Source organism: Lytechinus variegatus, chromosome 16, assembly GCF_018143015.1.
Source record: "Lytechinus variegatus isolate NC3 chromosome 16, Lvar_3.0, whole genome shotgun sequence".
NCBI lineage: Eukaryota > Metazoa > Echinodermata > Echinoidea > Temnopleuroida > Toxopneustidae > Lytechinus > Lytechinus variegatus.
This window is the reverse complement of record NC_054755.1, coordinates 6,314,132-6,340,553: the sequence shown is the minus strand read 5'-3', so window position 1 is coordinate 6,340,553 and position 26,422 is coordinate 6,314,132. Positions and strand designations below refer to the sequence as shown.

At 37.1% G+C, this 26,422-nt stretch overlaps 3 protein-coding genes and 1 pseudogene across 3 annotated transcripts; all 4 read right to left on the bottom strand.

The window, feature by feature from the left end:
- Positions 1–5,062: 5,062 nt before the first annotated feature.
- Positions 5,063–7,795, bottom strand: LOC121430053 (echinoidin-like). Its single transcript, XM_041627327.1, has 3 exons — positions 7,458–7,795; positions 6,031–6,199; positions 5,063–5,433 (listed from the first exon to the last, which is right to left on the bottom strand). Exons 1-3 carry the CDS (start codon positions 7,586–7,588, stop codon positions 5,185–5,187), a joined length of 549 nt encoding a protein of 182 aa, XP_041483261.1. The 5' UTR covers positions 7,589–7,795; the 3' UTR covers positions 5,063–5,184.
- Positions 7,796–8,812: 1,017 nt separating this feature from the next.
- LOC121430342 lies at positions 8,813–11,366 on the bottom strand (annotated as a pseudogene).
- Positions 11,367–13,437: 2,071 nt separating this feature from the next.
- On the bottom strand, positions 13,438–18,461 carry LOC121429918 (echinoidin-like). The gene is made up of 3 exons (XM_041627179.1): positions 18,120–18,461; positions 17,123–17,291; positions 13,438–14,322 (listed from the first exon to the last, which is right to left on the bottom strand). The coding sequence occupies exons 1-3, from the start codon at positions 18,248–18,250 to the stop codon at positions 14,074–14,076; spliced, it is 549 nt and encodes a 182-aa protein (XP_041483113.1). The 5' UTR covers positions 18,251–18,461; the 3' UTR covers positions 13,438–14,073.
- Positions 18,462–19,746: 1,285 nt separating this feature from the next.
- LOC121430356 lies at positions 19,747–22,562 on the bottom strand. The gene is made up of 2 exons (XM_041627636.1): positions 22,202–22,562; positions 19,747–20,887 (listed from the first exon to the last, which is right to left on the bottom strand). Exons 1-2 carry the CDS (start codon positions 22,471–22,473, stop codon positions 20,251–20,253), a joined length of 909 nt encoding a protein of 302 aa, XP_041483570.1. The 5' UTR covers positions 22,474–22,562; the 3' UTR covers positions 19,747–20,250.
- Positions 22,563–26,422: the final 3,860 nt, after the last annotated feature.

Sequence of the window (26,422 nt, the reverse complement as noted above, 5' to 3'; positions counted from 1 at the left end):
TAATCCAAAAACGAAATGAGGTTCGTAATTCCGAAGGTTTGTTAGTCCGAAACGTAATGATTAACGAACCTTATTTCGTTTTCGGACTAACGAACCTTCGGAACAACGAACCTTATTTCGTTTTCGGATTAACGAACCTTCCAAACAACGAACCTTATTTCGTTTTCGGACTAACGAACCTTCGGAATATCGAACCTTATTTCGTTTTCGGATTAACGAACCTTTTTATGTTTTCGGATTAACGAACATCGAGGTATAGGCAATTTACGTGTTTCGGAATTACGAACCTTCGGAATAAAAAACCTTCGGAATTACGGTGTAACGGATTGAAGACTGAGTGTTTATTTTCGTATGACTGAATATGTACCAGTGGGCCGTTCGTCGTAAGTTAGGAGCGACTTTGAGAACGACTTGCGAACCTTTCTTACGCGCCCACCATCGACAATGAATATACCATTTACCACAAGAAAGGATCACCAGTCGTTCTTAAAGTCACTCTTAAATTACGAACAGCTTTATGAAACACCCACCTGAAGCCCGTAACACAAAATTTAGCAATGGTCGTAGAACATTTTCTACGATTGATTCCATTGAGTACAATTTCCAATCAATCGCTAACCTTTGTGTTACGGGACCCGGGTCTGTCATTGAAAGTACTGTTTATCTCAAACTTTGATATAAATTAACATCAGAGTCAAACTGGCACTGATTACGTAACTGATTTCACTGAAAGTACAAACCAGCCTTAATCGACTGATCAAAGTAGCTTGAAAAAAAATTAACGTTGATTCTCTGATTGAGTCGACCATAACATTTCACAATCTATCTCCAAAAATTGGAGCGCATTGTACCGATTTTCGTCCGGGGTGACTGGGAATGCTCAGGTCAAAGGTAAACTATTGCATCGTCTTCAGATACAAATTATTTTCCTTTCTGTCATCACAAAACCAAATCAAATCTTCTTTATAGAATTTGCGCACGCGCATATACCTAATACATATCAATTATTATCGGTGATGCTACTGCACAATGTAAATGGATCACGTTCCTCAGATCCATGCAGCAGAAATAACCCAGACCGGAAAAGCGCATTCTGGGAGATGCTTTTAAGATGTCACGGAAAATGAAATTTTCATCTATTTTGCGTAAATTAGATGAACAACGTTTTCACGTGACGTTCGTACAAATGTTAGCTAGAGCAGTAGTTCAGTAAAGATGAATGGAGAGGAACATGCCAAGAAATCACTATACAAAACTTACGAATGAATGTTAAAGTTCAACTTTATTTGTATGTAAAATATCAAAATTATATCCAAGTAACTCACACGGAAGCAAAGCATGGACAACAGTTTACATGTTATGTTCAAGGAAATAATAAAGATCGACCCTACTCATCATAAAACCATGTATAATTTGATTTTTTATAATACAAGCGAAAAGGGAAAAGAACAAATCAAAGAAACATGTAAGTAAACAAAATGTTAACAATATATGTACTGTAAACACCGTTGTACGGACGAAGAAAATAATGTTGTCAAGTCGAATTCAACATTTGACTTTGCCCTTCTCTAAAGATTCCAATAATATACAAATCATGGAAATTCAACCAGTGTATTGCTATATACATGGAGAGCGATCGAGTTCACGTCCAAGCTATATTGTGTTATTTGTACTGTATGGTACCGCCCAAACAGTAAGTTGTAATTTTCATTTATTCACACTTTCAATCCTCATGTAACCAAAGAAAGAATGCAGTATACCAAAGGACATTGGCATATTGAATGACATCAGGATCTTGTAAATAGTAATGAGGTTCAATTATAAAATAATTGAAGAAGTTCACCTGAAATCAATATGGCATGAGTTTTCAGTGATTCAGTATTTGAGACGAAAAAAAAAATCGAAAATTTTACAAAAGATTTTAATTATATATTCAGTCAGTCAAGACTTGGGAGATCGTTTTTTTCCAAAACGTAAGTCACGAAGCGCTTTTTAATAGGGGGTTATTTTTTGTCCCAACTTTGGGTTTTGATTGAAAGGGTATTCAAAGGAAAATGAAACCTTTGGAATAAGTAGGCTTGTGTCAAAACAGAAAAATCAAATAATAAAAACAAAGAAAGTTTTAGAAAAATCGGAAAAATAATGAGAAAGTTATGAGCATATTAATATTGCAATCACTAATGGAGATCGTCCCATTGGCAATGCGACAAGGATTTGTGATGTCAAATGTGAACAACTTTCCCTTTGATGGACTATAAAATACTCCCAAAATGTCTCTTTTATATTTATTATGGTGATTCAAACTCTTTATCCATAATGTATTCTTTAAACATCTGCCCTCCTATAATGATCTACAGATAGATTTGATAAAAGAGGCACTTTAGGTGAAATATATACTAAAGTAATGGGGAGAGTTGTTCGCAAGTGACATCACACATCTCTGTCGCATTGCCAATGTGAGGATCTCCATAGCATTAGTGATTGCAATATTCAAATGCTAATAACTTTCTCAATATTTGTCTGATTTTTCTGAAACTTTCGTTGATCTGTTTCATTGATTTTTCTGTTTTCACACAGGCTATCTTGTTCCAAATGTTTCATTCTCCATTTGAATATTGCAGTCACTAATGCTATGGAGATCCTCCCATTTGCAATGCGACAAGGATGTGTGATGTCACATGTAAACAACTTTCCCTTTGATGGACTATAAAATACCATCGAAATGTCTCTTTTTATTTTTCTTTTGGTGATACAAACTTTATCCATGATGTATTAGTTGAAAATCTGTATTACATGCCCTCCTTTAGAAAGAACACATGATCTACGGAGAGGGTGATAAAAGAGGCCATTTAAGTGAAATATATACTAAAGTAATGGGGAGAGTTGTTCGCAAGTGGTATCGCATTGCCAATTTGAGGATCTCCTTAGCATTAGTGATCGCAGTATTCAAATGCTCATAACTTTCTCATTATTTGTCCGATTTTTCTCAAACTTTCGTTGATTTGTTTCTTTGATTTTTCTGTTTTCTCTCAAGCTATCTCGTTCCAAAGGTTTCATTCTCCTTTAAGTTCAACCGTTCAATATATCTCGGAGTTAAAGCCATTGGTCCAACTTTGTTGATGTTGCTGTTCACGATCCTAAAGACTCGATTTACTGCGATTTCAACAGCGCCAGCATATGTGCTCGAACGGGTTTTTCGGATGGGAACCCTTGAATATACATGTATGCATATGGGGCTTGATTTATGAAACGAATAATGGTTTCAATGCATCCAGGATTTGTCCTCAGCCAATCAAATTCATTGATTTCGGTAGCTAATAACAATAATCAATGAATGTCACCGACCATTGAGTTTCATGAAATGCTCCACAGATGGGATGACTAGATAGCAGTGATTTATGATAAAAATCTTGTTTGTTTTTATTTTGTCTTAATTTTTTGAAAGTCAATAGAAAAGCGTACCCTCGTTACAATATTTCAGGAGGGAAGAAAAAGGATTTTTTGTTCTCTTTGTTTGCGTCTGTTTAATGTAATAATCGTGTCAATCAAACGGAGCTTCAAGAATCATACGTAGCTTGATTTTTACGAGTATGAGCCCACTGGGATGTTACACATAGGGCTACTTATTACAGGAATGTCAAAGCCGACGCGCCATCTTCAAATTACATTCAAAGGTGGACTCGGTCCGAGCCGGCTTCAAACCAACGGGGTCTACGGGAAGTATTACAAATATAAATCGACCCGCCTCCAACGCCGGCCTCAGTCCTCCTTAGACGTACATTATGTCATGTGTATCACCAACCTAAGATAAGCACACAAAAAAATTGATGTACACAAACGTGCACGGCCCTAGGAAGCGGGGGTGCTGAAACACCTTGAATTCTAGTGGGTTTTAAAAAAATGGAGAAATGTAACCAAAATTATTTTGTAGTAAAATCACTTTTTTTCTTTCCTTTTTGCATGTCCACTTCTTACGGACCAAAATTATTATGTATCATTTATTTATTATTATTATTTATTTATTTTGTTTTATTTATTTTATACTGCAGGGTAGGCCTGTTCAGTTCTTAAAACTGCTTTACAAAGGCGCCCTGCAGTTTAAAATACATGTCAAGATAAATATAAAATATATCATCAAAAAACATTCAATGTCAAAAATACAAAATACAAACTATTTAACATCAGAAACAATTAACATAAAAAAATTTAGAGTGGGAAGTGACAATCTAAACATACAAGTACATAGCATTGTAAATCAATGGAATATTATTTCGCTCTTCATCAATTCGTATGAAAGGCTTTGCATAATTTTTTTAAAAACTAACAAGGAGGTACACGTACAGGCTTGTAAATTTGAAGGAAGTGCATTAAATAATTTGGGTCCGAAATATGCGAAAGATTTTCTTTTATATTCAGTTCTAGCTTTGGGAAGCTGAAGGGGGCATCGCAAAGAAAACCGTGTCCTGTATTTCACGGGCCGTTTACATACTAAAGGTTTTAAATAATTTGGAACTAAATTGTTCATTATTTTATATACAAAAACACAATACTGATATTTTATACGCTGATCTACTGATTGCCACTTCAGTGACTGCAACAGAGATATTTGTGATGTATTATAATCTTTTTTCAAAAGCATCCTGGCATATTTATTTTGAAGTTTTTGTATCTTATCTAAATGTATTTTTGCACTGCTTCCCCAAGATGTACTACAGTAATCAATGTAAGGTAAAATCATAGAAAAGTACAGCTTCTTCATGATATCAAAGGACAGTAAATGCTTAATCCGCCTTATACAACCTATTGCTCGAGATATTTTACAAACGATATTAGTAATATGTTCACACCAAGTCAAGCCCGGATCGAGCATGACACCTAAGTATTTAATCTTTTTTACATTTTCTAATTGTATGTTCCTGAATTTCACTGGCAAATGAGCACCCCTCAACTTTTTATTTTGACCAAATACCATGGCTTTTGTTTTTTGCGGGTGTAAATGCATATTATTTAAGTCTAACCATTTACATATTGAATCAAAATCATCTTGCAAATACTTTTATCTTCATTTTGTAATGAACTTTCTTTCTCTTTTTTTTTTGTTTGCTTGTCAAATTTACCTCAGCACCTCCAGTAAAAAGAAAATCGTTCCCAAGGCCCTGGCCTCGTGGGAAGTCCCTGATCAGTTTACCAAACTGGTAACTTGCACATGAAGTATTGAGCATCTACGTCACACGGGTAGTCGTTCCATTTATAGCCGTAAACGCCAACAATGTTCCCGCAGTGTTCTCTCGAATTAAAGTTGTCGGGCTGTCCGAGGGACCACACGTTCATGTTGAACGAAGATCGGTCGGTCCACTCGAAGTTTCCCTCGCTGTTAGTATCATGGAAACCAACCCACATGTTACGCCCAGTTGATTCATCATCTCCCTGATCCTGAGTATGATAGTGATGATGACGATTACAATTACATTAATTAAGTGAAATTGAAGGGGCCACGGAGCAGGGAGGGGTGGGGACTTAAGTCAACTCTTTTCCAAAACCGTGAACAAAAAAATGTAAAAATGACTATCTGGGGCCTGTTGCATAAAAAATTTTACCTGAGAAAACTCTGGTAAAAACTGAAAACTAAGGTTAGTCTGATTTCTGCCATTGGCTTTAACACAGGGCAAAAACTCCGGTAAAAACAACCTGAGTTTTCTCAGGTAAAAAGTTATATGGCCATCCCCCTCCACTTTCATATCAGCAAACTTTAAAAATACACATTTTGAAACAGCTTTTATTAGTAATGAATACATCAGTCTACTTCCACTACTAATAATTATGACACTGATCACAGGAACAACAACCGGTGCCCGATAGAGGACCGCATCAATCACCTGTAAAATGTGTTGTTTCTGAGTTCATTCTCCAGTTTTCGGAAAGACTTTCGAAATTCCCTGATTAACTTTAATCCCATAATGAGGTGTAATTCATGTGGGTTGGTTTTGAAAACTAAGTACCCCCCCCCCCCATCGAAAATGATATTTTTACCTTGATTCCTGTAGATCTGAAGTAAGAAACAACGAAATCATGTTCATCTAGGGAATGGATGGATACAAGATGAGCCACGCTATTCCTTTCTCTATCATCAAGGGATGGTATGGAAAATTCATTGCAATACGCCTCTGCTTCATGCCAATTCATACTGTAACTGAACAATCTGCGAAGTTAAAGTCGAGGAACAAATGTTGGGAAAATGAGGAGCCTCCTTTAGATTCTAGACATGCATACCAGTATGAGTTAGTATTTTTCAAAGTGGGTTTGGGGCGGAAGGAGATACCATGCATCATAATTCATAAACATAAAAAAAAACCAAAAAAGAGCAATATCAGGCCTATAGGAGATGTGATCTACCCACTAAATATGTAATTGAGTCAAAGGTTGCTTTATATACATGTATAAAGATTCTCTTTAGAAGAAACCAAGGATTAGAGGTAGTATTTAACAAAGATATAGATCAATAAAGATTGAATGAATAAATTGACCAAAACAATTCTAGATAACCTCGCCAATTTTCATATTTTCCGGGTGGTATACCCTGTCAATCTTGGTTAGCCTAAAACCATTTAATGTGGCTTGTAAACAATCCATTTGTCAAAGCCAAAATTCAAATATGAACAGGCTGGGTTGACTTTATATAGACAACAGCAAAAATGTGGTATTGGTATTGATTGGTGTAAACTGAAGATTACACCTGTCCAGTCATTTTACTCCACTTTCAAGTTTTGGTGTTATAGAGCTATACGGATTTTATTACAAAATATATTTGGTTGCTACATTTACACCCTTTGATGTCTTTAGTGTCATGATCATAGGATCATCAACGTAGGGTGCGGCCCTCTACGGGCACCATCGGGGAGCTAACTGGGCGCTGTGGCGTTCGCCTGTAATCCAAGCTGTGGGAAAGTTACAAATTGATGCAGAGGTTCGAGGTTCGAGCCCTGGTCACGTATTTCGGATAGTGACGTTAAAGGTCGGTCCCAGACGTAAATAATCATATCTGATTGATGCACGTCTGACAAAACTCAAATACACACACACACGTTTCATCAACATTTCTGTCTGATAAGTTGTCAGATCTGACATCTCTCCTAGATTTTGATTGGCTGAGAGGCACTGAAGTAACTATTGGATAAAGCTTGATTTGTCGGTTGAAACGTCCGACAAGTCCTTTCATGAAACGCTCCCCCTGGAGTCAGTTTGAACCGCAAAGGACCTGTTGCATAAAACTTTTTACCTGAGAAAACTCTGGTAAACAAAAACTGAAAACTATGGTTAGTCTGATTTCTGTCATTGGCTTTAACATAGGGCAAACGCTCCGGTGAAACAACCCGAGTGTTCTGAGGTAAAAAGTTTTATGCAACGGGGCCCCTTGTGTTTTTTTAACAACGTACCCATCCCCTTAATTGCAAACCTACCTGTAACAGCTACCGTTGTATGCAGTCCAGAAGGTTGGGCAACAGCATGAAGCTTGGCAGTCACCAGGACACATCAACATGACAGAGACCAATGCCAGGGTCAAGACCAAGATTTTCTGTCGATAAATCATGCCTGATCTCTATTTTAATCGTTGAAGAATTAACCGAAAATCTACAGATGAACAGGCCTAATTGACAATTATCCTCTTGTTGAGATTTATTTTAAACGCCGTCAGTCTTTGAGAAAGTAAATAGGCCTACAGCAGAACGAATTGACTTGAATTGTGGTCGACAGGCAAAAGCATACATGTATTTATAAAAATGATCAAGAAAAGACCTTCGTTTTATAGATAAATCTGATTTCCATATGGGAATCGCACGCAAACGTATATTGTATTTTGTTCATATAATGGGTCGATTTGGCGATGAAAAACCAAAACATTTCCGCTGTTAGCATGCCGGGCCCTGGGAACAATTGTTTTGTTCGTTTATATATTCTGGGGGTCTGAAGTAAATTTGAAAGGGGGGTATCACTTCATGATTTATATATATATCGATGATTTATCGATTATTTATCATAACTTGATTACAAATAGACAATAAACAAGTCAGTGACCTACCGTTGTAAAACTTAGAATCTCCTCTTTACTCTGAAATCGTTCTTCCTTATTTTTGTTGTGGGATGCACTGTATATAATATAATCGAATGCCAATTTTCTGTATTTTCCAGGGACGTGTCTTTTCTGTCTCATTCCAAAAGGAGCTAAATCCAAATATATTCATAAACAAAGTAAAATTTTCATTATAAATTTTTGCTTTTGGAGTGAAGAACAACACTTCCAGATGCTCAAGTTAGCTTTCTGCTATGTTGAGCATCAAGTATTTTCCTGAATACTTTTTTTTACCGCGTTCAATAAGAATAGAAAATGTTAAATAGCCCTGGGAGAGTGGGGGGGGGGGGGGGGGGGGCTGGTGTGAAACACACCCAAGATTTTCCGGGGGGAGGTGTGTTACGGGTATTATCCTCCATATGCAGCACCCCCTGGAATTCTGGAAGGTGTGAAAAAAATTGATAAATTTTGCCGGAATGACCTTCCTCCTTTTTTCGAATTTCTCGGGACTAAAATGACCTCTATTTTATACACTCTCATGTTAAAAAATAATTCCCAGTGTCCTGAAATATATTTATAAATATATATCTATCTATATTTATCTACATCTTGGTTTCCACGCATTGGCAATAATAAGACATCCGAAATGCGAAACAAATGATATTCACGAGTAATGCAAGTTTGCAATGCCAACAAGTTCTTTATTCACTTTCAAAATTTTTATAAGTCATCTACCTTCTTCGGGGAAGATTCGCGAATTGTGAAAGTTTAAAAGACAGTTGTTTTTAATAAAAACAAGTTAAAAACAGTTGTTGTTTAATAAAAGTATATGTACGGCCAATCATAATTATAAAATAAATTTCTGATTTATAAAATAAATGTATTTATTTTAAATAACTACATGGAAGAATAATAGGTGAATAATAAACTCAGCTCCTTTAACCGTATTCTCTTCATTTATATCATTATGCCTGCGCCATTTCAACTGCTCAGTGGAGAGTTCAAATTTTTCATCGATGCCTACATGTCATTATACGAATTATTTTGTCTGAAATTCCTTTTTTAATCTTGCTCTATCCTAAAACACTTTCCATTGTATTTCTCCACTCCCCTGCTTCTGGGTCCCATCCTGCAATTGATCTGATCAAACTCAACCGCGGAGAGCCAGCAACGCCCATATCTAAAAAATACAGGTCAAAAATGTTTCAAGATTTTCATAAATTCATTGATTTCTTGACAATTTGGTGTGTTTGCCTATGTTACAAAGGACATTTTGCAAATTTCCTGTAGAAAGAATGACACTAATGAATTTCCATAGAATTACGATTGATTGGATCAATCGCAACTCTTTGTAAGACGGGACCCTGATTTTTTTTTTTATGAAGGAGCAACACATGTAAAGGTTAAATATATCTGAGCCCCGTCTTACAAAGAGTTACGATCGATCCAATCAACCTCAGCTATACCCATCAATGTCATACTTTTTTCTACATGAAATTGAGCATAACCTTTTGTAATCAGGGAGAAGCATGCTAAAAATGTCAATGAAACGATGAATGTATAGATATACATCAATATCTCCAAAACATTATACACAAACATGCATAATAGATGTTGGCGTTGCTGGCTTTCCATAGTTGTGATTGATCAGAACAATCACACACGTCTGTGTAAGACGGCCGGGGCCCGGATAAGCTATGATATACAAGATTAATAACAATGAGAATAGTTCCCAAAACATCCTAGGCAGCTTCAATATATCTTATACTTGTTCATTTCCTCAAAGTATGGTATTGACGCTTTTGCAAGCTTCTTGACATCAGACTCCAGGCTTTCTACGGGTGCCGCTGGCTTAGGTGGCATAAACCCTGCTGAATATTTCGCCGTGTCATAAAATGCTCCAAAGTCCTCCAATAATTTGTCGACCGTCACTTTCCAGGTCTTGGTGACATCCGCAGAGGCATCCAATTGGAGAAGTGAATCGCTGTACGGAAGACCGGTAAGGTGACAGAACTTCTTCAGCACCCCAGCCGGGTCGGCCAACAGATCATCGGTGTTGAGGACGATTGGGTTGGGATCCACGTTGTCCCGGATGTATTTCCATGCTTCAAACGAGCTGCTGAAAAACTCAAGTGGTTTTAAGTAGGGGTCGTCCTTCTCGAGGTCAAAGCTTCCCGGGTCCGCTGTCCACAAACCGAATTTCATTGTCTGGCAACCATCGCCTTCCTATAGGAGTCCTAGATTCTGTATGGATCCCGGATGAGAAAGACGTGCTTGAACCCCTTTGGTAAGTATTGGCGAGATTTATCATCAGGAAAAATGAAGGCACCTTCTTTGGCTAAGATGTACTTGCTTGTTGAAGATTCCATGTTCCGCTTCACTTGACCGTACCTGTAATAAAATCACATAATTATTATATTTACATTCAATTGACAACGGCCATATTGACCTATCAAGTTGAAATCCACAATGAACAATTGTGTATTGCAAGTTACGGATTTATATACGAATAACAATGACTACCTGAATTATTTGATGATCAAGACAATAAAACTAGACCGACCCTAGTGAGTGTTAATTTACATTAACGATATGGGTGTGTGGAGGGATTGAGATCTTGTCATTTCTCTTGAATCTCAGATTTGATGTCTGAATCTAGGCCCCATTGCATACAAGTTACTATAATACTTTGCCATCAAATGGTAAATACCACGGTAACATAGTCCAACAGTTACTATGTCAAAGTTACCATAATGGTAACTTTTACGCAACGCAAGCATGGTCTTCGTAATCTTTCAGTTGTCTTTAACTGAAGGTAAGAAATTTACATTAAACGACAGCGTAATCACCGAAGATAGCAAATGCTGCTAAAGCCACAACCCAGAAAAGTAGAATTAAAAAAAAGACGCAATCACTATTCCTGTAACAGGAAATGATCCAACAACTTTTTATTCTTACATTATCCTTTCTGGATCGACTTTGCTGCCCACCAAACGCTCCATGTTCGTTGCTGCTTGCTGAGCCCTTTCTTCGTTGCCTTCATAGTCCATCGGAATCTCTTCCCCAGTGGCAAGCAGATACTCCTTTCTGGCAAGATTTTAAGGGACAAAACATTCAAACCAAACTTCCATACCATCAATGGCGCTCAGACATTTACACAAAGCCGTCGAGATAGTTCTTGGGACAACCCACAAAAAGAGGCGAACCGGTTTACTTTCAGAATCTGCCATTTTCAGAAGTGCGGATCAAGCAACTTCTTGACTGGCGACTAGAAATGAATCCAACCTTGGTTCTCAAAGTTCTTAAACGAGATCAAAATCATAGGCGTATTACGTAGTTTACGGTTACAATGTTGACGGGTCCGGTTGTTGAACGCGTTGAGGACTTTGATTTATTTTCATTCCCTACCTCTTTCGAACAAACATAATAAGCCGTATAAAGAATTTTAAGATTGAGTAAACAGAGACCAATGTCACCATTTTCACATAGTTATCAAAGGTCAAAATACGATCATCAGGGGTGAAGCCAGTACGGAGGGCAGCCATTCTAGGGCCTATTGATTTCTCACTTGAAACAGAATTGGGGGGCGTTTCATGAAAGGACTTGTCGGACGTTTTATCCGACAAGTCCCATTTTATCCGACAATTACCATAGAAACAGCGCCTCTCAGCCAATCAAAGTCATGGAAAGGTGTCAGATCTGACATCTTGTCGGATGAAAATATTGATGAAACGCTCCCCAGGAGTTATAAAGTAACGCCCCCAAAACTCTGTCGTTAACATTCTTCTTCATTTCTTTTCTTTATTTTGAATTTTCTCTTTAGATATAAGAATAGTCAATGGGGTCGCTGCCTGCTGCCATCATCTAATAAGAACTACATTCATTTTTTGTCGACCTAATGACTTCATCCTTCTCCATTAATCCTAGTGAACCGAAAAATGATCGACACCTCCAACTACGGTGCACTTTGATTGATTCCATTGATTCAGAATTTCCCCCTTTTTTGTAAACCATAAATCATTTGATTGTAGAATTTCGGTCAATATTCGTCCTTTGATAAATAGTGTTCAATGACGTATTGGTTATGAAAATTCAAACATGTTCACATTTAAACTTTTCTGAAAGCTTTTGGCTAATCATTTTGTTAGAGGTTGCAGTAGTAACTTTCCTCTGCGCCTTTTATTCAGTTCTTCCGGCTCAAAAAACGAAAAACATGAATTTCTTTCTTTCTTTCTTCTTTTTTTTTGCTGTTATCACGATACTTTTTATCTGTATTTCAATCACCTCCATATATCAATACGTGAATGATGACCCTTTTTTATGTGAGCGAACATTTCTTTTCTTCACATTCGAAGCGTTCATCGAATTTATATACACATTTTCATAAAGGCGTATACTGTACATTTTTATCGCCATCGATATAACCTTGACCCAATAAACTTTTATTCTTACTTGAGCAAACATATTTTTTCTTATTCCAAGCGTTCCCATGCCTCTTAAGACGGTGATCATCAAGACCTAAATCCCCGAAAAATACATTAATATTGAATTCTAAATTTTCCATCATTTCATTTGTTTGATGAGAGTTTAATTCAGTGATATATAAATCATATAAAAATAACACATGTATATGCAAACAAGAATTTATTGTCAAGGTAAAACGTGTAAACAGAAAACGACACTTTAATAAAGCACTTATCACTTCGGAATGATTATGTTTATTGGACATCATTTATTGAAATATTTGTAAAGCGATAGATAGCGTCTCGACCCCGTGGGAGGGGGCTAATCGAATAATAAAATGATTTTGACATTAAACAGTGGAAATTCTAAGCACTTTCTGTAATTGTGAAAAGGATAAATATATAACTAAATTGATGAAAAAATTTGAGATTTTCACCTAAAATTTGGACACTCTAATCATGTTTTGTAAGTAATGAAAAGGATGAGTAATTTGAAATCTTCCCACATTAATAATGCGAGCGCGCAGCGCGAGCAGAAAATGTTAATATTCAGACCATAAAACAGACATTTTTCAAGAGCACTTTTTAAAAATCAATTTGTAAATTAAAAAAAAGTTCGATTTCTGAGTTGAAATATGTTTTGTATATGGACTTCAAAATTTGATATTTGAAGCTTCATAAAACTCCATATTTAGCAAGATATGTCAATCACCTAAAGGGCAATGCGAGCGCGAAGCGCGAGCGAAAATTTTGTATAGTGACATAAAATATTTTTGTAAATTATTGTCCTAGTCTTCCCCTCATCTTATGTTAATCACTCGTCTTTTTCCTCTTGTTTCCCCTGCTTTCTTTTCTCCTCTCTTTTCCTTTTTTTATTTCCCTTTTTTTTCTTTTTTTTGCTCCTCCTATAGGAGGGGACGGGGCCCCTCAGACCCCCTGCTGGATCCCCTTATGATATGCACTTTTTTTAAGAAGACAGAAAAGGCAAAGAAAAGAGAGAAATTTGCTGGCAATCATGGTACTAACTTATTTAAAAGTCTTCTTAAATAAATCTGTTTTTAAAGTGGTTTAAATTTTGGTGTAGGAGATGGGGTAGTATTCCAAAGTGAAGGGGGAGCATGGGCAAAAAAACTTGGTCTGAACAACAGAACAATTTAAAAGATCCTTCCCAGCTGATCTAAGATTGCGAGATGGTTAACCCCCAAATGCTTAAAAAAGACAACAGAAAATCGCTCGCGCTCGCATTTTTTTAAAAAGGTATATCACGTTTTTTTTTTTTTTCATGAGCACATCATTAAAAAAAACGGTCTTTAATTGACCTTTTTTCTCTTTGACTATGAAACAAGATAATTTAACATGCATTTGGAAGGAACTTTTGTTCGAAAGGTACACATGGGCGCCAAAATCAGGTTACCCCCCCCCCCTTCGAAATCCTAGAACCACTCCTGTCTTTAGACGTCATCACCCAACGATTAGGCAGTTCAAGAAAATAAATTCGATGTAGACCAACGTAATCCTCGGCCTCGTGGAAAGGCGTTCAATTTACCAAACTGGTAACTTGCACATGAAGTATTGAGCAACTCGGTCACACGGTTCGTCGTTCCATCTATAGCCGTAGACGCCTCTAATCTCCCCGCAGTGTTCTCTCGAACCAGAGTTGTCGGGCTGTCCGGGGGACCACACGTTCATGTTGAACGAGGATCGGTCGGTCCACTCGAAGTTCCCTTCGCTGGCGATGTCATGGAAACCAACCCACATGTCACGCCCAGTTGATTCATCATCTCCCTGATCCTGATTATGATAATGATATTAATAATATCAATGATATTAAGGAGCGAACTGACTATCACTTTACGTCTTATCTTATTTAGCCTTAAAATATACACCTTAATGGGGACAGTTTTTGTTTTATGGAGAATAAATTAGTCTATTAGCTTTTGGAGAGAAAAAAATGAAATTCTTTTAGAGGAAAGGTACTTGTTTGGATCCTTTGTGACATTTATTGCGGCATGTTGAGTAGTGAATTCGCATAATGATCCTAGTGGGTCTGTATCACAAGACTACACCATTCAGAATGCTACATTATGGGTAAGGAACCGGGTCAGATTTGAATAGTTGGGGACTTAGGGTGGTGTTATGCAAGGCTGCTGGCCCGTATTTGACATAACAGTACGGGGTCCCGTAACACAAAGGTTGGCGATTAATCGTGCGCATGATTTTCACGATTGATTGTAAATTGTAGTCGTATTAAAATGTTCTACGATCATTCCTAACTTTTTTGTTGCGGGCCCCGGTTCTCTAAATGCAAATTAGCATATCTGGTCCCTAGTCACACGCCTCTGAGAGTGAGACAATGGACCAGTTCTGGCGAGTGAGATTTGCATCTTTGATCTGTTTTTGGAGTGACAGAGAAAAAGAAGCACACTTGGTACCTAGTATCACTCCGAAAGGATTGTGATTAGAGACTAGATTAGCTCCTTACTACTACTACTACAAATATTTACTACTACTACTACTACTACTACTATTACTGCTACCACTACTACAAATATTTACTACTACTATTACTACTTCTATTACTACTGCTACCACTACTACAAATATTTACTACTACTACTACTACTACTACTATTACTAGTTCTACTACTACTACTACTACTACTACTACTAATAATAATAATAATAATAATAATACCACTACTATAATAATGATAATGATAATAATAATGATGATGATAATAACATTACTATGTGCTACTAGGCTACTTCTAGTACTACTACTACTATTACTACTTCTACTACTATTATTACTACTTCTACTACCACTAAGACTACTACTACTACTACTTTACTACTTCTACTACTACTATTACTGCTACTACTACTACATTGTACTTCTCATACTAGGCTACTACTACTACTTATAGGCTATTACTACTACTACCTATAGTCTACAACTACTACCACTCCTAGTATTACTACCACTATTACTACAACTATTATTACTACTATCATTACAAATGTTTACTACTACTTCTACCAATATTTATACTTCCAGTGATAATAATTATAACAATAACAGTAATAATAGTAATATTGATAATACTTTTAATGCTAATGATTATGATTATAATAATGATCACAGCACAAGCTATATGGTATTGACCTGTTTACAATAAAGGAACACACCAGTCACCAATGAAAAATATTATTTGTGAGTTTGTCTTTAGTCTAGATTTTTTGAGCGACTTTTAACATTCCTGATAATCTGCATTTCAATGAGGGGTCTCATATACGTTTAGGGTTGATTACTACTACTACTACAAATATTTACTACTACTACTACTACTACTACTACTACTACTACAACTACTACTACTACTACTGCTACCAGTACTACATATATTTACTACTACTACTACTACAACAACTACTACTACTGCTACTACTTCTACAAATATTTACTACTACTACTACTATTACTACTTTTACTACTACTACTACTACTACTACTAATAATAATAATAATACCACTACTATAATAATAATATTAATAATGATGATGATAATAAAATTACTATGTGCTACTAGGCTACTACTAGTACTACTACTACGGCTATTGTTACTTCTACTACTTCACTACTTATACTACTACCACTACTACAAATATTTACTTCAACTACTACTATTACTACTTCTACTACCACTAAGACTACTACTACTTTACTACTTCTACTACTACTATTACTACTACTACATTGTACTTCTAATACAAGGCTACTACTACTTATAGGCTACTACTACTACTTATGGGCTACCACTACTACTACTACTTCTAGTATTACTACCACTACTACTACCACTACTACTACAACTATTATTACTACTACCATTACAACTGTTTACTACTACTTCTACCAATATTTACATGTATACTTCCAGTGATAATAATTATAACATTAACAGTAATAATAGTAACGTGGATAATACTTTTAATGCTAATGATTATAATTATAATAATGATCACAGCACAAACTATATGGTATTGACCTGTTTACAATATAATAAAGGAACACACCAGTCACCAATGAAAAATATTATTTGTGAGTTTGTCTTTTGTCTAGATTTTTTGAGCGACTTATAATATTCCTGATAATCTGTATTTCAATGAGGGGTCTCATATACGTTTAGGGTTGATTACTACTACTACTACAAATATTTACTACTACTACTACTACAATTACTACTACTACTACTACTACTACTACTGCTACCACTACTACAAATATTTACTACTACTACAACTACTACTACTACTGCTACCAGTACCACAAATATTTACTACTACCACTATTACTACTTCTACTACTACTATTACTACTACTACATTGTACTTCTAATACTAGGCTACTACTACTACTACTACTACTATACTTATAGGCTACTACTACTACTACTACTACTACTACTTATAGGCTACTTTTAACATTCCTGATAATCTGTATTTCAATGAGGGGTCTCATATACGTTTAGGGTTGATTTTGAAAGCTTGAGTAGGCCTAACCACCCCACCACTCCAATGATCTTTTACCTTGATTCCTGTAGATCTGAAGTAAGAAACAACGAAATCGTGCTCATCTGGAGAATGGATGGACACAAGATGAGCAAAGCTATCCCTGTCTCCATCACCAAGAGATGGTCTGGAGAATTGGTTGCAATGTGCCTCGGCTTCATGCCAATTCATACTGTAACTGAACAATCTGCGAAATCAAAGTAGAAGAGTACACTGCCAAAACTCTGGTGTTGATTTAACACCAACCCAGAATCTATATATGTCCACACCAGAGAAGTGTTAAAGAAGACCAGTTTCGTTTTGGTCTAACACCAGATAGGTATTTATACAACACCAATTAGTATCAAAACAGCATCAGTTTGATTTCAAACTGGTGTTGTTTCAATACTTTTCTGGTGTGGACTGGTGGGCTGGTGTTAAATCAACATCGGAGTTTTGCGGTGTAAGAGCTTGGGAAGAGGAGGAGGGAAAGGGAAATATATCGCTCATGAAAATAGGTTTCACAGCAAAACTGTGGTGTTAACCGGTGTACATAGAGGACCACACCAGTTATTTTACACCAGTGTTAAATTGGTGGTGTTAGTTTTACACCTATAGGTGTTATTACAACATCTTTGGTTGTTACATTTACACTATTTGGTGTTATGTTCAATCTCTAGGGTGTAATTTTAACACCTAAGGGTGTGGTCCTCTATATATACATAATGCTTATAATAACATGCTTATAAATCAACAGCTAATTCATACCCCTGCCCCCCCCCCAAAAAAAAAAAAAAAAAAAATGCATATTCATCACCATGGCATATAAAATTACAGCCTCTAAATGGACGGTGGGGGGGGGGGGGGGGGGTCAGCAATATTATATATAGATGATATGATTTACCCATGAAACATCCCATATACTCTGTACACGTGTCTCGGGCCAAGGCCAAGGCCGGCAAAATGTGTTCTCCAGGCCGGCTTAGACCACATCCATTGTTTTTACACCTAAGAATCCGTCCCCTTGTAAACCTACCTGTAACAGCTACTGTTGTATGCAGTCCAGAAGGTTGGGCAACAGCATGAAGCTTGGCAGTCACCAGGACACATCAACATGACGGAGACCAATGCCAGGGTCAAGACCAAGGTTTTCTGACCACACATCATGTTCACTCTGTATTTTAATCGTCGAAGAGGTAGCCGTCAATCTTTCTTTTAGAAATGGAATACGCCTACAAACAGAACGAATTAATTAATCGTAGTCTTCAGGCAAAAGCCCATTAGAGATCTAATGAGTATATACCTTCGTATGAATAAACCTTATTTCCTTAGAGGAATCGTAACGTATTTGTATTTTGCTTACAAGGCCATGTTGGAGTTGAATTACAAAAACATTTCCTCTGATAACATGGCAATATCCGCCTAGACAAGTGATAAAGTTACCTTATTTTGTCCGGCCCTGAAAACTGGAGTAAAATAGTAATAGCACCTCGTCATTCCGGACTTTTCGCATATAAGGGCAGGGGCGAAAATCTCTCCTAAATGGTAGGGGGGATATGGGGCGGGAAAATTTGACAAGCAACAAAAAAAGGTTATCACCCCTAATTTCAGGTAATTTCGCCGAAAATAAATTTGATAAGCAAAAAAATAAAGAAAAGGTTATCATCCCAAAAGTAAGGTCATCTCGTCCTAAAATAAATGTGTTATTTTGAATGATGAATTACTTACCATACTAAAAGACCAGAAATAGTATATAGGGGGACATTTGATATTGTGTCCCCCCTACTATTTTTGAGTAGGGGGCAAACTCTCCTGGGGTTTCTGCCCATGACTACGGGGAAACTCCCACAACGCACAAATTCCTTTGAAAATGCAAGTCAAATCACAATGAAGAGGCGAGAGGCCTTTGCCGACAGTTGGTGGACCGGGACAGCTTCGGAATCTCTTCCACTATAAGCGTAGCTACTTAGCATAATAAAATAAATCTTACTTTGAAAGAATACTTTTATTGGATTCTCTTCAATATATTGTGGCGGTCCAGGCTCTGTCGGGTATAGTCTCCAAAAGCTGGTCCACGCTTCTCCTTACTTTTATATCTCTCTTTGGGGGCAGATTCGCTCACAGAAGTCAATTGTACAACGTGATACACTCTCATTCATTCATGTACCAATGGGGGAGGGCTGACTGCCCCCCTGACGAGTGACAACCCATGCAAGGGACGTATCCCTGCCCCCCCCCCTCCCTGACGAACCACCAGTGCCCCCCATCCTTTGAAGTCTAGGACCTTTTTTTATTTTTTTATTTTTAATACTAATGATAAATGATAATGTACATTTATATAGCGCTTATTACAATAGTTGCTAAGCGCTTAACATTTATATCTTAATGTATACATGTATAAGAATTATACACTCAAAAAAATATTTTTTTTTGAGTGTCAAGTTTATTTCTGGTGCCAAATGCCCTTTATATCCTGTTGAAATCCGTTATTTGTGGTTGAAGACCTTTTTTTTGCTTGTCTATTCTTTTGGCGGACGATTTTGCCCCCCCCCCCCCCTGTGGAAAATCCTAGGTACGCTACTATCCTCATTCCTGATTATACCAAATCACCCGCTCACTCACCCTAAATCATGCAAATGAAGCAACTTGGGAGATATTCGGTATACAAATCAACTTGATTTATTCAGAGCTTACATCTTACAACCGCACGCCATCCAGCTCTCAGCGAACTGACGTACTTATCCCAAACTTGGCAAAGAATCACAAAACGATCAAATTATTACAAATAACTTTAAGGTACAACTCATTATGCTACAACAAGCATGCGCCACTCAACTGCTCCAGTCTTTCATCGACAACAACAAGTAATAATATACAAATTAATTTCTTAAAGTCATTTCCCTATAAAATTCTCCTGCACATTATTTTTTTGCAATAAAGTAGTAGCACGTGTATACATGTCGGTAAATTACATCTGAAGAAAAGAAATGGTATACATGGTTAATAACAAAGAAAATGAATCGAAAAACAAAATTGATGGGTAGCTTTCATTTCATTGGCGTAAATCCATGACGTCATATATACTTTTCAAGTGCGGGTGAAACAAATAGACCACCACCACATCCTGAACAATTACTTCACCGCTTTGATTTACGCGAGTGAATATATTATATTTTATACTTGTTCATTTCCTTGAAGTATGGCATTGAAGCTTTCGCAAGCTTCTTGACATCAGACTCCAAGCTGTCCACGGGTGTGGCTGGTTTAGGTGGCGTAAACCCAGCTGAATATTTCGCAGTGTCATAAAATGCTCCAAAGTCCTCCAATGATTTGTCGACCGTCACTTTCCAGGTCTTGGTGACATCCGCAGAGGCATCCCATTGGAGAAGTGAATCGCTGTACGGAAGACCGGTCAGGTGACAGAACTTCTTCAGCACCCCAGCGGGGTCGGCCAACAGATCATCGGTGTTGAGGATGATTGGGTTGGGATCCACGTTGTCTCGGATGTACTTCCAGGTTTCAAACGCGCTGCTGAAAAACTCTGGAGGTTTTAAATAGGGGTCGTCCTTCTCGAGGTCAAAGCTCTCCGGATCCGCTGTCCACAAACCGAATTTCATCGTCTGGCTAACCATCGCCTTCCTATAGGAGCGAAAGATTTTGTAGGGATCCCGGATGAGAAAGACATGCTTGAACCCCTCTGGTAAGTATTGGCGGGATTTATCATCAGGAAAGATGAAGCTACCTTCTTTGGCTAAGATGTACTTGCTAGTTGAGGATTCCATTTTCCCTTTCACGTGACCGTACCTATAATGAAATAACAGAATATTTACATTCAATTGGCAATGGCCATATTGACCTGTATTCCACGATGACATGCAGATTGCATACAATTACGGATTTCTATACGAATAACGACGACTACTTCAGTAGCTATCATAATGGGTATGTACATTAATGGTCAAGTCCACCTCAGAAAAATGTTGATTTGAATCAATAGAGAAAAATCAGACAAGCACAATGCTGAAAATTTAATCAAAATCGGATGTAAAATAAGAAAGTAATGACATTTCAAACTTTCGCTTATTTTCAACAAAATAAGTATATGAACGAGCCAGTTACATCCAAATGAGAGATTCGATGATGTCACTCACTATTTCTTTTGTTTTTTATTGTTTGAATTAAACAATATTTAATTTTTACGAATTTGACGATTAGGACCTCCTTGCCTGAAGCACAAAATGTTAGAATAATAAGAATTCCATTTATTCAGGAAGGAATAAAACTTCATTTCACATGACAATGACGAGAAAATAAAAATATTTCATATAATAAAATACAAAAGAAATAGTGAGTGAGTGAGTGATGAACTCTCTCATTTGGATGTAACTGGCTCGTTCATATATTATATGAACGAGCCAGTTACATCCAAATGAGAGAGTTATTAACTATTTTGTTGAAAATAAGCGAAACTTTGAAATGCCATAACTTTCTTATTTTACATCCGATTTTGATGAAATTTTCAGTGTTATGCTTGTTGAATTTTTCTCTTTTTATTCAAATCAAGTTTTTGTTGGGGTGGACTTGTCCTTTAATGATATGGGCGTGGAGGAAAGATCGAGATCTTGACTTTTCTCTTGAATCTACGATATGATGTCTGCATATTTTCTTAATTATTGTATCCAACTGTGGCTAATAAATTTACACTAATCCGCAACCCCCAAAGTTTGACTCGGTGATGATTAGGACCAAAAATTACTTTTATGGTGGCATAGTGGCTCAGTGGTAGAGCGCCTGCCTCATGAACGGGAGGTCGTGGGTTCGATCCCTGGCCGAGTCATACCAAAGACTTGGACCTTCTGCTTTCTTGCTAGGCGCTCAGCATTTAGATTCCAGCAGGGTAATAATAACATATTATGTTATGCAGGGCCCGTTGGTACAGAAGTTTCCTAACTGAAGTGGCTACTCTGAGTACATAAAACGTTATTACTGTTTATTATCATTATTATCATTTAGAATTGGATGCTCCCAAAACAACCAAGAAAAACAGAATAAAAAAATAATCACTTTTTCTATAACGGGGCAAAATCAAACAAAATGCGATAACTTTTTATTACTCACATTATCCTCTCTGGATCAACTTTGCTGCCCGCTAGACGCTCTAATATAGTTGCTGCTTCCTGAGCCATTTCTTCATTTCCTTCATAATCCATCGGCAACTCTTCCCCAGTGGCAAGCAGATACTCCTTTCTAGCAACATTGCAGGGGATAAAACACTCGAACCAAACTTCCATACCGTCGATGGCGCTCAGACATTTACACAAAGCCGTCGAGATTGTTCTTGGGATGACCCACAAGAAGAGACGAACAGGTTTACTTTCAAAATCTGTCATTTTCAGTGATGTTGATCAAGCAACCTCTTGACTGTTGACCAGAAATGAATCTAACCTTAGTTGCAGTAAGATATCAAACGAAAATAAAATCAAAGGTGTATCAGTCATGTCAGTATGCAGATACAATGTTTACGGTTTCAGTTACGCAGTGAGGGCTCTGATTTATTTTCATACCTTGTCTCTTTCGAACAAATAAAAATGTCAAAATGAGTCGTATGAAGAATTGCGAGATTGAGTAAACAACAGTAGTGAATCAAGGGATGGGCAAAGGGGAGGGGGCACGTGCACCGGGCGCCACTTTTGGGGGCGCAAAAAGGGATGGGGGCGCGTGAATAAAGAAAAGGAAAAATGAACAAAAATGGTCAACAATTGTGAATACCAAAAAGTCAAAGTTTAGGAAGACCACTGAAGGTGATAAATACCCCCGTCCTATGCTTTTACCATGGTCATGCAGCTTCGAACCCGTGTAGAAAAATCTTGCATGTTTTTACCCAAGGTTGAATACTCTGTACTCGGGCCAATTTTCTTTTTATCAGTGATATGCTTATTCTTTCCAATAATTCCAACAAACCGTCCTTAAAATAGTTCTAATATACACTTTTTTCTTGTTTGATTAACAAAGACTTATAATCACGCCTTCATTTGATAAGGTAGATACTTAGATACAAACCCTCTTCGTTAATTTTTACAAACAGTCGTCTCTGTTTAGAAGAGGGTATATGAACAAAATCAGCTATCGCTTTGCGCATGCATTACGCCGATGAGAAACGTATAGGAAGTTCATGAATTCATAAGAATACTCCTTAAAACTGTCCCTTTTCAGGTAAGTACATGTATAAAGAAAATTTCAGCTCATCGCTCGTGCCTGCACTTATTGCGTAGTTAAACTTGCATCGTGGGATAACTTCTCCCTAAAATGTTTCGATTTCAGGTCTAACTATCAATTATTTCCGGCTCGCGCTCGCATTAATTGTTCAGAACATGTAGAATATACAGACTTACGATCTTGAAAAAATAATAAAAAACAGGCTCGCACTTTGCCCTCATATTAGGTCGATAAGTCATCCCTGGGGGGCGTTTCATGAAAGGACTTGTCGGACATTTTATCCGACAAGTACCAGTTCATCCGACAGTTACCATAAGAACAGTGCCTCTCAGCCAATCAGAATCAAGGTAAGATGTCAGATCTGACAACTTGTCGGATGAAAATTGATGAAACGCTACCCTGATTCCCTGTCATAATTTATTTATGATAAATGTTCCTTTTTCAAGTCAGAAGATCAATAATTTTCAGCTCGCTTTTCGTCTTCGCACTCATTGCATAGATACGAATCACATTTATGATAACAAAGAAATAACAATGACTATTCCGTCTTAACGTCTATTGAAAAAAAATATTTGCACACGCATTGCCATTATGTACACATTTGAAAGGGAGGCGATTTTAGCACTTGTCCCGGGCGCCGTTTGTGCTACAGTGTATATACGCCACTGGTAAACAGATCCCCAATGTCATTATTCTCATATCTTCGTGTGATCAAAGGTCAAAATATGATCATCAAGGGTGAAGCCAGTACATTCTCAAAGAGGGAGTGCAGACATCATATAATTTCTAACTTAAAACAATAAAGGAGTAGTAGAGTAACGCCCTGTCAGTCTCTCCCTCCTTTCTTGTTTTATTTCCTCTTTAGATATTAGAAGATTCAAGGGGGTCACCGCCTGCTGCCATCATCTAACAAGAACTACATTTCTTTGTCGACCTACTGACTTCATTCTTCTCTATTTCATATGTGAACCGAAAATGTTCGACATCACGAACTATGGTGCACTTTGATTGATTCCATTTCAGAATTCCCCATTTTTGTAAACCATAAATTATTTGCCTCTTGAATTTCGGTCAAATAGTCAACATTCGCCCTTCGATAAATATTGTTCAGTGACGTTTATTGGTGTTCTCATTTAAACGTTTTTGAAAGCCTTCGGCTAACTATTTTGTTAGAGATTGCAGTAGTAACTTTACCCTGCGACCTGTATTCAGTTCTTTATAATGTACGAACCGGCTCAGTCAACGGAAAACATGAATTAAATTTATTTATTTTTATTTTTTGCTGTTATCAAGATACTTTTTATTTCTATTTCAATTATTACTTGTTGCACCAAAAATTGTCGCCCCGCAATAATTTGTGCAAAAATTGACACCACAAATTGTCATCCCTGCACAAATTGACGCCTCATTTAGGCGACAATAGATATTTTCGGCGGAGGAAACACCACAAAATGTCGCCCCGTTTCACTTAACACTTGACAAACAAACAAACATATAGGTCATGCAGAATTGCAAATGCCATTAGACAATTTGGCTATTAGAAGAATTGTCCATTAGACTTGATGAGAATTAGACTAAGTATATATTAGACCAATTGCAAATGAGACCAAATTATTAGTAGACCAAATGGGTTACGCCCATGTGTTATTAGACAAACGGAGAATCATTCCGACTGTTGTTATAGATAAAAGCCGAATTTTCCACGGGCTCTGCTGCTGTTCTCTATAATAGCCTCCCAAAAGATAAAATTGCCAGTTGTTCTAAACCCGATTTGACTTTTAGCCTCGTCCTATACTTATTCAATTTCGCCTACAACCAGTTTACCTTTTGGTCTAATTGTCATTTTGCCTATTTACAATTCTGTTTAATTTCCATTTGTTCTAATTTCTATTTGTCTTACATCTAATTGGTCTAACACCACTTGGTCAATTCCTGTAACAGACTGTAACTATTCATTTGGGATTTAGACGAAAAGGCGATTAGACTATATGGCTGTTCGACGATTCAGCAATTACACCGACCAAGTCATATACATTAGACCAAGTGGAAGTTAGATCAAACTGTTACTAGAGCAAATAAGTTTAGACGATCAAAGAGGCTGACCAACTGCTACTGCTAGACCAAGTGGATATAACCCCCCCCAAAAAAAAAAAAAATAATAATAATAATAATAAAATAAAATAAAATAAAAATAAAAAAATTAATAATTACAATAGGCCTAATAATGATAATGACAAAAATAATGATAATAATAAACACATACACACACCAACACACACACACACAAACACACCACACGCCCACACATATCCACACATTTATGAAGGGTCCCATATAAGGACTGCTTCCAAATAAGGCAAGCGATTGGGAGCAATTCTTACTTTATGGGACAGTTGACCAATGTTAATCAATGAAAGTCATAGCCAATGAGATAAGGAGATGAGGAAATAATGTCAACACTGCTTTATGAGGGGTTTATGAAATTTTTAAGAAGGTGGGTGAATGTGTTTGCGTGTGTTTTATTATATGTAGGTGTCTTTTTTATGTGGACACAATGACTTATTCTCATTTTGTCTGATTCTTCACCAAGCAACGACCTTCTGGAGATGCCTCGTGATGGATAATGCATGCATGCAAAGATCCATAAGAAAATGTTACCGAAATGAGCGGGGGGGGGGATAATTATATCAGGACATATCAATATATCTATAGTTAAATGTACATACTTTAAACAAGACAACTTTATACTAATGATGAGACATTTCTTCTGAATCACCCTGTATATCTTGAGACTTATGCCTTATTTTTACGTTTATTCTGTTCACTGTGTTCAAAGGTTGAAAATTGTGTTCCGAACTATCAATATTGCTTCTGTATGTGTACATTCAAGAGCGCAGGCTGGTTAAGCATGGGGAGGTGCACATCCTGGGGGAGGTGAAACTTAAGTGGCATTGGGATGCGCATTTTGGGCAGGTGGAACTTAAGTTTTGAAAATCAGCTGTTGAAAACAGAAGAAAGGGTGCAAATTTCGTTTTGCTTGTCAGTGTCGGAACTCCTTTGCCTCAGCGGGAGGGTGCACGTGCACCCAGTGTATACCCACAGCCTACACCCTTGACAATGTCA